General features: G+C 36.1%; 1 protein-coding gene across 1 annotated transcript in view; it reads left to right on the forward strand.

Annotated features, from left to right (window-relative positions):
- Positions 1-2891: 2891 nt before the first annotated feature.
- pth2ra (parathyroid hormone 2 receptor a) overlaps positions 2892-13330 on the forward strand; it is a 48270-nt gene continuing 37831 nt past the window's right edge. Inside the window, exons 1-3 of the mRNA XM_028022001.1 lie at positions 2892-3439; positions 11890-11995; positions 13116-13226. Of these exons, the coding sequence (XP_027877802.1) occupies positions 3356-3439; positions 11890-11995; positions 13116-13226 (301 nt within the window). The 5' untranslated portion in view covers positions 2892-3355. The remainder of the gene's footprint in view (positions 3440-11889; positions 11996-13115; positions 13227-13330) is intronic.

Below are 13330 nucleotides of genomic sequence, written 5' to 3' on the forward strand. Positions count from 1 at the left end.
GGAATAGAACAAAACGGCATCATTAGTTGCCTAAATCAAAAGATAACAGAATTAATCTGTAATTAATGTCTGTGTCAAGTGGTAGCAGGTGTTTAATTGGAGCCTTTATCCTCAGGTGATATCAACTGCACAGAGTAAATGAGCTATTTTCAGATACATTGCTACCCTAATCTGGACAACTCTTTTTCTGTTCAAAACAAACTTTTAGAGCAATTGTTAGATATTTTTGTCTGTTTTGAACTGGTTCTAGTATCATGTATCATGTAAAGTGTGCAAGTCAGCAGCTGCAGTTGAATTTTCCTCCATTGTGTGCTGATTTGACAGTACAGTGCATCATGATTTGACCCTGAAAAAAAATTAATTAAGGCATATATGGCTAGATTAAAAGAATTAAAATGATTTATGATTAATTGTAAAATTGCTTTGCATGAATTGCTTAACTTCTAATGGGTTTTAGGTAAATTTATGCAGAGTAACATTTTGTCACTTCAGCTAACATCATTGGATCCAATTAATACCTTAATGAGGGTTTAGATTTGGGATGAAATATAATCACGACTACTTTCTGCACCTCTTTACAATCTAGTTGTGTGCATCTGTCAGGTTTCTGGATGTCCTTCCTACAGTCACCTGTTATACCACAAATAGAAAACAGATTTCTTCAAAAGAAACAGCTGTAAAAACATTGTGCACAAGAGGATGTGCGTAGAAGCAATTGGGAAACACAAAGAGTTTACCACCTTCTTAACCACTGAACATAAAAGAGGAAAAGCGTCTGAGAAAACTAAACAGAGATCTGCTGTTGAGTCTGGAGGCTTTGGCTCCAAAATATCTGGAAATAAATGTGGTGAACTGTTATCTTGGGATTTTAGAATACAAGCTGAAGACAACATTTGTGGTGTAAAGTTAGAAAAAAGCTAAAACAAACAGCTGGAATAAAAGAAAGTCTTGCAGTCAGCTGTAAGCTTCTCTTCATTTATGCAGGCTACAAATCTGGTGGATTCCAAGATTCCCATTTGCATTTGGAAGCTGTTGCTGTAATACCCAAGCTTTATTTGCAAGAGAAAAGGCTGCTACAAAGAACGTCCATCTGAAACATTAAGCGTGGCCAAATTAACACCCACACTCTAATAATCAAGTCTGATAACAGAACAGAGAAAACAGATTTTTCCTATTCAAAAGAGTAAAGGTGGAGACAAAAACAACAAAACACAACATTTGTTCTGGAACAGTCGTCTAAGGAGTGAAACCAAGAAAAGAGTGTGGTAGACTGTGGAAGAAGTTATAATAAAGGTTTAACACAGCTCATGATCTAAAGTGTCAGAAACACACAAGGCAGAGTGATGGAAAGGACATTCATTACATCCAGTGGCACTGGGTCACAGACGTTTATAGACTGAAGCAGCTGGATAACTCCTGAGGCGGACAGGGATTCACTTTCTGCTTAGATTCAGCCACAGAGATTGGGCAATGCTTCACAGTATCATGAAAAGTGCTCCAAAACGTGGACCCAAAGCCATCCAGCTGCATTTAGCAATAAACACGTATGATTTTCTATAATGACCACAGCAAACTCAAGATCTGAGCTACAAATTCACTAAAAACAGACTAGGGGACAAAACCTTTTTGTACTGTCTGTCAGATTTTAACATCTAATAATCACTCAATTCTATGAAATCGTTTGATTGTAAAGTACCCACATTTTGAAGTGATAAAGTATATAATTTTTGCATTCAGTTTTAAAATTAATTGAATCATGTAAGTCATCATTAACTTCCTGCTGATGGCTTCAAGTTGTGGTCAGTTGTCTTTTCAACTGGGACAAGAAAGGTCGTCACAGTTAGTGGATGTATGGAAGGAGTTAAATAGAAGGATAATCCTGGAAGCAAACCAGTTAGAGACGGGGGTGAAAGTTCACCGTCCAGAAAGAAAATTACTCTAAACATCTTCTAAATCTGCAGTAAAATGGATAAGAGATGCAAACAATTAACTGATTTTGATTCATGGTTTGCTAGATTAAAATGAGTTCTAGTGATTAACTAATAACTTAGATCTTCTTTTAGTGTTGTAGTTTGGCCGCCATCCAATAGAGGGCACTGCTGGTCATCTTGAAGCCATCCAGTTGATACAGGAATAAAGATGCCATATCAGAACGGAAAAAGGAAATGGCCCAAAAAGAGTTTGATGTGAGATTCTGGTTTGAAATATAAATACTCAACAAGCTCCTTAACTGAAGTTGAAATTGTATTAATATTAATATTAATATTAATATGCTTCTTTTTTTTAAATTTAACTCTTTATGTTATGGAAAGACGGTCAAACCTCTATTCAAGCAAAAACGTAGATTTTTAAGAAAGTATCCGCTTATCAATTAATCAATAAGCTCAATCAACGTTAAACACATCATTAACTCATTAATTGATAACTTGCATCCCTAGCTTAGATGAAAGTATAGTCATGTGTTATGACGGCCTAGTCAAAGTTCAAACCTAAATCTAATTGAGGATGAGTTGTGAATCAGTTTTACTGAATTTGAGCTACCTTGCAAAGAAGAATGGGAAATATAATTTCAGTTTTGGATGGGCAAAGCTGGTGGACATAAAGTATTTACTCAGGGTGGCTGAATATAAATATATGCACCATTTGATGAAACCATGAGGTTTGTGGACGTAATGTGATAAAATTTGAATAATATAGTATCCATACAATATATTGTACATACCATGAAGGCAAACCAGTGTTTGTATAATAAATAATTTATCCCTGCTGCTGCTCTTAAAATTGTTTTGGATGGGACTGAAAAACAGCTTGCAAGTTGAAGATGCATCAGAGACGCGCGTTTCCTCATTGAGGTAAAACCGATGGAGAGAGAGGAGCCTCCACCACACGTCACATGGTGACTTGCAGGAGCAGCAGTCAGGTTGGATGAGGTGGGTGCTCCGTGGAGAAAATGCCCACCACACTATGAAGTGATTCATGACACATGGAAATGTGCTGCCACCTGAAATTGGAGCTCATTTATTCCAGCTCCATCCCTGCATGCGGCTCACTGGACACCACATCAGCGGGTTAACGGGGACCTCCGGAGCCAGCCCGCGTCCAGCGGGGTCTCTTCCTCTGCAGAGGCAGCAGTCACGGGGTCCTTCCTGCACGCTCTCTAGGAGCGGGGGAGTCATTTCTGGGAATACTTCTGCATGTGCCAGGAGCGAAGTGGGGATGTTAGGATTTGATGAATCCACCTGCCGCGGCTCGGGTTTTCAAACGGAACTTTAGGCGAAACTTTGCAATGACGTGAAGATTTTATTTAAGGATGCGCCGACATCACGGAGGATTCAATTGAACACACGTTTTCGCAATGTTTTTGAAAGCGCGACGAACTGTGAACTTTATTTTGTGGATCTTTAACTTTTTAATTTATTGGACTTGGGTTGAAGCACAGGTAAGAAACTGTCTGTTATTTGCCTCTGTTTTCCTTGAGCTATGGTAAAATCCTATATATCTAAACAGCTTCATGGAGAATAGTCTTTATGTTAAAATAAACAGGCAATGAGTCATCGGAATAAATAGCCTTCCTTCACAGCTGCGCCTGTATGGAGCTCTGAAGCTGTCAAATAAAGAAGAACTAGCATTAAAAATAGATACACAGCTAAAACAATGAGAGATTAATTCAAACATTTGGACTGGCTTTATTCTGTAAAATAATATGGCATACAAAATGTAAAGTTAAAAATGTTAATTTAACTCCAGTTCAACATTCCTACTTACCTTCTTAAATGCCATTTTAAAAAATTCATTATTCATTTGTTTTTCTTTAAAAACATTTTTTACACAATGTTAATATTTTGTAATTTTTTAATTTTGTATCATTTCACATTTGTCTTCCCCATTTTTTGTACTTCTGTGGTGGACTAAAACCACTTAAATCAAGAAAAAAGAGATAAAATCTACAGCAGAAGATATAAACTATTCAACTTGTAATATTGTATATGAAATATACATACAAATATACATATATATTTTTTTCCTAATTATCTACTTACTTTGACATTTGATTTTGTATCTTATTGATTACACGTATGCTTTTACGTACATTTATTTGTGGATTTTTTTTCCAGTTATTCAAGCATTTCTTCCTTTTTTCAGCTTTTTGTTAACTATGAGAGTTTTTATGAGTTTTTATGTCCTTCATGGATGCCATATAAAAACAACTGTTGGACTTTATTTTGACAGTCCTTTTTAATGAGGACTTTGAGACACATCTGCTACTCTTTAAAGCATCTTTTCACATTTTTACAGTCTTCTAGAACAAAAGAAACACCAATTAGATACATTTGGAATCACGGTATTTTTACTGCCATTTGTAAATTAAGCAATTACCTCAGAAAATCCAGCTCCAACCCATCTTACATTCTGCAAATATAGGCTATATTTGGTAAAGCAACATATTTCTGCTTTTCCAGCTAAATGTTATCTGGAGCTCGACCTTAAAAGAGTCTAAAGCCAAGTGCTTCTCTGAGGTACAGAGATAGCAGACACTGTCAGGTTGATTTATTTGAACACTGGTAGCAATGAGTTCAACAGGAAAAAAAAATCTCAGGACATTAGACGAATGGAAATTAGGCAAAATGGTGACACATGATGACATGTGAATCACTGGATTTTCTGCTGTATTAGTCACTGCCAAGAGAGCTATTGGAGCAGTTCAAAGTGGTTCTTTTAATCTGCAAATTGGTTGTCACTGTTTTTGCATAGGCTTTTTGTTCCAAATCCTCTCATAATGAATGAAAACAATGCTCCTAAATATTACAGCAATGTTACATCAGGGGAAATTTTCACTAAGCAAATGTCACATTGGTTAATAACAGAATAAAGGTCAAAATCAATGAAATACATAGAAACATAATGTAAATAAGTAGAGGAGACTTCTCCAAAGTTTTTTTCCAATAAACTTTGGAAAAGAGCATGACTGTACAGCTTTTGGTTTTGATTAATGGCAGAGGAAGGAATCAATAGGATAACTGTGATTTCTACATGAATATAAAACTTTATTTTATGTTTGACTTTTGACTTATTTCAAATAAATATGCACAAATCTCTGTTTTTTAAACCTGCTAATGTTAATTTCTGTTGATCCAAATCCCACTTTTTTCTATTTTTTCTACTTTCTAGATTTGTTGAAAAGGTATATTTGTCCTGATATTGAAATTTCTTTTCCTTAATGAAATGATTTCAAAAACAGACCCGTTTCTCTCTTTGTTTCAGTCAAAATCTGTAGAGTAAAATCGGTGTGCACACCTAAAAGTGTATAGTTGCACACCTCAAATTAGAGAAGTGCACTATACCACAAGATATAAAAAAAATATTCAAGATGAATTTAAAACAAAAAAAACTTGTGTTCAATTTAATATTTGTTTTTTTATATATATATTATGCTATATAAATATAACAATATTATATATTATACAGATGCCTTACAGTATTTCTGTATATTGTATCAAGAGGAAAGTGTTCATCAGAAAAAGACTAGATTTTAGCAAACGTCCTAAGTACGGTTTGGGGGGGAGTATTACGCAAAATCAACTCTTTTGAGCTTTGTATCATTCTTTAATGTTAGACAGTATCCGTGGAAGGCACGGAGAAGAGTTGTTGTGATGATGTCATGAAGGGGGAGTGTCAGAAATGGTAGGAGGTTCTTAAAGAGACAGAGACAAATTTTAAGGAGTCAGATAAGGCAATGATGCAAAGTCAAATTTTCTTTAAGTTGTTTCTGATATGTGAAGGTAACATAGTGTCTTGATTGTTTTGGCTTCTAGGCACCTTAAACTACATAATACTATCTTTTTAAAATTGCCCACTGAAAACTGGGTATATATCCATCCATCCATTTTCTGTACACCCTTGTCCCTAGTGGGGTCAGGAGGGGTGCAGGGAACTGCAGGGAACATTTCGGGTGAAAGGCGGGGTACACCCTGGACAGGTCGCCAATCTGTCACAGTGGGCATATATACTTGCTTATAAAGAACGTTTGAATGGTATTCAACAACAAAATTCAGTTATACCAGTTGACACCACCTTTCGTATGTAGATGGGGTTTGCACCCTAGTTAAACAGTCAGGCCGTACTGGCAAACATATTTCCCATCTGACTGACTGTACATTATATATTTGTTTGACTGTATAGATTAAAAAGTTTGCTTATTAATCAGCAGATGATTTCTGGCATTCTATAATTATTTTTTTTGCTAATTTACATTCTCAGTGATTGATGAATTAAAATACTCTGATTTCTCAGGCAAATCATCTCTAACCTTGTCTGTGCCTGATAGAAAACATTCACAGATTCATCATCACTTCTACCCTGGTCTTTCTTAGTCTGATTCCTACAAGTTGAGCCCACAGATTTAAACACATGGAAATCATTTTATGAAAAGAAATCAGAAAACAAAGCAAATAATACCTGAATAATTAACTGAAACCAAAAAGAGAGAAAAACATAGCACAAATTGGACCAAATTGGAAGAAAAAAACAATCAGGGCTGTAAATAAGAAATGATCTACTCTACAAAAAAACATATTGCAGTCATGCTGCGGGCCTGCTTTGCTAACGCTGCTCCTGCAGGCACTAAATGCATGAAAGGCTTGTTGAAATCAATGGATTATGTACAGCAGAAAAACAAAAAGGTTTAAGGGTTAAGATGCTTTCTGGATGGTTTTCTGAGGTGTGTCGGTATTATAATTAGATTTCAATTTCTGAATATCACCTCCATTTTACACCATTTCCACTGTATTTTGTTGGGAACTGGTGTGACAGACCAACATAAAGTGGTCCAGAATTATGATGTTGAAATAAAATACTGTGTCTAAAAACTGTGGCATTTAACTAAATGCCTAAAAGCTGAGACTAAATTTAGCTAGAACAGGGCCAACCATCTTTTGGTGAACATCTCAAAAATTTCAGTCACACATTGTCCAGATTGCAGACAACTCCAACAGGGACGAAAGCCAAACTGCAAAGCTCCTCACACTTTGTGTGTGTTTCCTACCCGCATTTTGCAAATTCTTTACTTTTACCTCAAATATTTATGTGAGAATTTGCATTGTGTTACCTCACCTGCTTAAAGTCCTTTTCTTGCTGCATTTAAATTAATTTACAGTGTCCCTCTTCTCATCTTTGGGGAATTAACCTCTGGGGTAAATATTGTTTTTACAGGTACTTTAGGTTTTAAAACCAGCAAGTTATTTCCCAAAATCTCCCTCAGAGAAACTTCATCCACATACAGCATGGCAGAGCTTTTTGTGCTTATTCTTTTCATCTCTGTTTGAAGCTGTCATGTTTTTTTCAGGAAATGACTCCTGATGTGTTTTTGTTCCTTTTACTTTCCCCCCTTTACCATTCTGGAGACCTTCCCAGCATGGCGGTGTAGAACCATGGTGATCAAGCAGCAAATATTAGTTAGTGTTCAGTTCTCTGGTACCTATCGGGAGCTTTTGTCGGTGGAACACCCCTTGAAAAGGAATTAAGCTCTCATGCAGTTTGTTTGGCTTTCTGAAGTTGGCTTGTAGGATGTGGTTTTATAGTTGAAGATAACTGCAGCATGAAAATAATTATTAGATGGAAAGAAAGAGTCCTTTGGAAGCTATTAATATATAAATAATACCTATACCATGCACATTGCACATATCTATTTGGAGATGTTTATGCCAGTTGATGCTTTTAAGCTCATTTAGGTATGATCTATAGTGCAGGGTATTCTGGGGATAAACAACAACCAAAACAAATGCGCTAGCGGGAGAAAAGGCTTGTGGTCAAAAGAGAAATTCTACAACCACTAAAATTTGATGACACTTCATTTTTATTTTCATTTGTGAAGAAGCAAGTTGTGCTCGTGTGTCGTTTCTGTCAGTAGTTCTTGGTGCAGCGCCACCACAGGCAAGGAGGGGAACAGGTTATTTAAAGATTTTGAATCGTTTGACACAATGCAGTATGCAAATGACCCACACCAGCTGAAAAGCTAGCAAATGTTTCAATTTTAGTCCCTCCCCAACTGATTGCCAGGTGTGAAAACACCTTTACAAGTGAAAATGGAATTCTTCCTGCGGATGGATTGATGGATGGATGTGTCTTGGATTGGTAAATGCATGGATTTGTTTGAATGAGTGGTTGGACAGATGCAGAGATGATGACTGGATTGATTTAAAAGCTGCATAGAATTATGCACCAACATTTGAGCAAAGCTTTAAAGTAGTTTGAAATATTTAATTATCCAAGTTTCAAGCGTTTTGATCAAGAAAATTAAATAGCAACAGCATTGCTAAATGTTTATGAGCATTGAGTTTGATGAATAGTTAATATTAACATGCTCTGAACTGCATCAGCAGGCCAAGCCTTAGAAAATGTTTAAACAAACATAGTTTACGTCTGAATGGCAGTCATGTCTCTGTATATAAATAGGAGACCCTCCAGCTACATGGCAAGCACCAAGAACGATAATGAGACCAAAGGGAGTGATGGCCTTAGCTTTGCCACATTTGCTGCTTCTAATTTCAGAAATCATTGAAACATTAATCGTGCTTTAGTTAAGCAGTACAGAGAACTTTCTGTTATTATACGAAATTACTGAAGAGTAATCTAAAGAACTGAGAAACAGTGAATCTTCATTCCAGGTCCTAAGCATCATAGCAATATTGCAGGAAACTGTCAGAAACATTAAGGCATGCTTGATCTACTTAATTTTCCATGGGTCTGTAATCTTGATTTGGCCCTGTTGTGATGCGTCTTTCCAAGACATCCTGACAGGTGCTGATGGATCAATAATGGCTTTGTTAAGCTGTGTGGTATAAAGCTGTAAACCTACGCAGAAGAATATTAGGACAGATTGAACAATTAACCTCTGTATTATTGCAGAATATGAAGATTTTGATAAGATAAAACTTCCTCATCTGTTCATGAGCTGGGATTCTTTTAAACACGTCTTGTGCTAAGAGAAAGACTTGACACTACATAGACACACTTTCCAGTATTTTATCAGTGAAGTAGTCTTCACTTCTAGGGTTTAAACAGCTAAATGACTTGGGTTTTACTTCAAGCGTACAAATATCCATCCATACATCCAAAGTATTATGCCATTTCTACATGAAAAAAAGTGTAAGAATCATGAACATGACATTTTTCTTCACTTTATTGGAAGTCAGGTTGCAGGTGTAACAGTTCAAAACAAAGGTTCATGTATCCCTCTTCCCATTTACGCTCTCCAGCTCATTATGGGTTATCACAAGGTGTTCTCAGGGTCCCGCTGAGATTCCTCAAAGGAGGTTGTGGCGGGAAAACAACAGGTGTCCAGAAGGCATCCTTAACAGAACCATCTGAATTATAACTCCCCCAATCTGGACCGAATCTGGATCCTCACCTTTTCTCTCAGGCAAAAATGTTTCTGTCTGTTGAGACATTCTGAGTTTAATTTGCTGCTGAGCTAATGATCATTGTTCTACATTATAACCCAAGTGTTAGTAAGCTTAAAGGTGACCTATAGTGCTTCCTTGAACAGGTTAGGAGACGTCTATGGGCTTAAAAAAAACATGTTTGTAACATTTTTTACTACAAAATCATTCTTAGATAATGAGATCTGGTCAGTTCTACTTTCATAATGAGCAAATGTGACTACATGTGCTTGAACTCTGTTTGGGTTGCTAGGTTTCCTGGGGTTGCTAGGTAATGGCGCAGTGCCTGCTGATCTGTGACATTACATTCGGGAAGTTTTTGGAACAGGTCAAACATTAACTTACTGGAAAAAAAGGCTAGGTGTTCTTTTTTTGTTGCTTCCTATTTTTAAGTGTTGTCAAAATTAAAGAGCTGTATAACACGTCACTTGATCAAATAGATAGTCTTTGATAGTTGAAGATCACTTAAAAATTTACATTAAGGACTTCAAGAGGTTCTCAGTGAAGGATTGTAACCTTTGCTGCAGATAAATCATCCAGTTTTGCACCAAGTGAAATCTCTCCACAATTACTGGAAAGACTGAGATGACACTTTGGGGCTGACATTTATGGTCCTGGCAGGGAGTATTAAGCTCTTGCATGCATCCTATTTTTGAAAATTAACCGTCAGTTTGACATTTTGGTGTCACAACTAAAATAAACCTCTCAATTCCACATACAAGTCAAGACAATGGTTTTTGTCAGGACAGACTACTTCATCTTTTATCATCATTTTCAATATCGAAGGATGCTAATTTGATGTGAATATCTCCTTAACATCAAAGTCTGCTGTAGCCACATAAACACAATCAATAGAAAGACCATTTCACCTTAAAAAGCGTTCTACATGTTTTGGTTCAGGTGTTTGTGACCTCTATCCTCATTAGCACCCCTGGAAAAGGTGCGTGTAATTTTTTCTTTTATAGCAAGAGCATAATCTCACATTGGCAGATTACAAAGAAAATTAGACAGAGATTGTAATTTATTCCATGAGGTGCTGAAAACCTTGAAGTTTTCTTTTCAGTTTCTACTTTGGGGGCAACAAATTGCAGAACATCCATAGAACTAAGATCGTAACTTCTATGTTTACTTGTTAAGAGACAAGGAGCTGTACCCAAAATAGCTTTCAAAATAAACATGCAAATGACTAAATTATCAAATATACTGTGTATATAAAGCTGTGCAGCTAATTTTTGAATAGAAGCGTGAGTTATTTCATTAGTAAAATCCAATATGCAACATTTTAACATACTGAATATGGTTCTTCAAAACCAAATGATCATTGATTAAAAAACCCCAAATATTTTAAAGTAGACACTAACTCTATTGGTTTTCTATTCACGTTTTTTTCCCTTAGTGTAATCACATCATTTTTGAAGCAATAAAAAACCTTTTGTTCTTGCTACATTTAAAACAAGTTGTAGTTGAGAGAGTTGTTCTGGCGCTATATCAAATAGATCATGTAAAGATCTGAGCAGGAGTTAGTGCTGAGCAGTATATAATAATGTCATGTACATCAAATAACATGGAAGCTGCAAAAACCCTGAAACGAAGTTGGTTCATATTACACTACACCTACTCACTTTATGGAGAATGCATGTATTTACTGTAGAACAATTCAAGCAAAGTTTTACTAGTTTATGTGTGTTAAATTAGAGCCAACCAGTGGTAGGCTAGAGTTGTCAAAAACTAGTGCTAAACTAGATGTTAACTCAAACTCTCTTCATTTATTTACAGTTACTCTTAAGATGTTAGTGACCTCAACTGGACCTCTGTTTGCTAAGCATATTATACCTTATGGAAACTGACAATAGTATAGCCCAAACAGTAAGTTTAATCCAAAAAGTTGTGAACCAGCTGTGTAAAAGAAATATGGCTCCTGTTTTAGTTATTGTATTTCTAAGTGTCAGATTTGAAAAATGTAACTACCTTGCAACCAATGAAAGTTCATTTATCTCTTATCTTGTTTTACTGTAACCTCAACATGCTAAATCCAGATTAATGATGAGAATCAATACATTTAATTCTTATACGTATCAGTGTGCTTTAATTTATTCACATTTGCTCATTTATTAATGCTCATGCACTGCAGTACTGTTCCTACCGAAAAAGACTACATTTAGCTTGCAGAGTTATATTAGAGTAATATTACTGCATAAAGTAGTTAAATTATAACATTTTCTATAACTGGACATGTTCTCAGAGGTAAAGATCACAATTTTTGTTAAAAATGAGAACTGTACTACTTTCTGATCTCTGTGGTCTTTTCTCAGTTTACAACATCTGCCCAAAGCAGATGCTGGATGCCTAGTTGTCCCAAATGCTATTAAAATTTTATGCAATGCTTCCAGTTTATTTACATATTATATTGACATGGGGTCAGAGAGCTGATCTTTGTGTTTGTGCTTTACAGATGGGGTTCGACAGTCCTCTCTCTGCACAGGAGCAGATGTTCATCCTGTATGAAGTCAAAATGCGGTGCTATCAGAACCTGTCCAGTATGGAACCAACAACCACAGGTACAAACACCAATCCATAAATCTCCACAGTTTTAATCATCAGGATTTATTCTAACAACATTTGTATGAAGTGAGTTGTCTATAAATGAATTCATGAATCAATCAGTTTACCTTTCAGGCTCTCTGTTTGCCTGAACATAATCAGACTTTTATTCTTTTTTTAATTTTATTTTAGACTTTCTTGAAGTCTATTTATTATTCTTATGGGCTTTAGACTTCTTGCAAACACCTTTGCTTCATGACTATCAGTGTACATTCAGCAGGTTATCAGTTATCTTAACCATATCAAAATATCCACAACAGATAGCTCAATGAAAGAAGACATCAACATGCATAACAATTTCATCTTCTCTTTTAAATGCCTCTTTTTTCCATCATAGGTAAAAATTTGTGTACATTGGACCCCCGATATTTGCATGGGTTAAAGAATACCTAACATTCGCTTAAAACGCTCCATTTCACCGGGTTCAGCCGGTCAGCACTAGGAAAATAAATGTCACTTCTGGATTGGCTGTTTTGCAAAAGAAAGCCAATAGTCATGTCGAGTATAATTTTTTCCTCAGTTTTTCAGCTGCACAAGCTGCATTTTCTGTAGAATATTTCAACTATGCTAAGATTGAAGCATTATTTTCATATTTTCTCTATTTAGCAGCATCTATTTATTCCCTCAGTTGTGGCCACTTTCCCAGCTCTTGTCCAACTTTCACCACAGCAGGATGCTGCGACAATAGCGATTCACAGCGGGTTTAATGAGTCTGTGCAACATGTGGCTTTTTATTGTGCTGGACACAAGCTCATCTAATCATCATTCATTTAATTTAGCATCCTATCCATTTATCCGAAAAAATGGCTCCAATCAGAGCTGTAATTTTGTTTTTATTAAGCCTGTAACTGTGAACAAAATTTTGTTTTGTTACCTGAACTTGATTTTTTTAAAAAGTTACAAAAATGATGGAAATCCTCAAGTCTTTATATTTTCTAACTGGATAAAAAGAACTTAAGTTATCCAGAAAAACATTCCAGGCTGCAGCGATAAGTGGATATGGATCAATCGATGGTTTTTGACACTCATTAATGACCAGATAGATAAAAGTGTGACTTATGTGTCTTCTCGCTGCAGATGACGTGTGCCCTCCAGACTGGGACGGTCTTATTTGTTGGCCTCATGGCTCACCTGGGCAGATTATGAAGGTTCCCTGCCCAGCTTACATCTATGACTTCAATCACAAAGGTTAACAATCTTTCTCTTCTGTACCAGCAATGACTGTGAATGTGAAACGCTGAATGCAATGATAAATTCAGAACCCTCTCTTTGCTGATATTCGGTAATGCAAC

The sequence above is a fragment of the Xiphophorus couchianus genome, chromosome 7 (genome assembly GCF_001444195.1).
Source record: "Xiphophorus couchianus chromosome 7, X_couchianus-1.0, whole genome shotgun sequence".
Classification (NCBI taxonomy): Eukaryota; Metazoa; Chordata; class Actinopteri; order Cyprinodontiformes; family Poeciliidae; genus Xiphophorus; species Xiphophorus couchianus.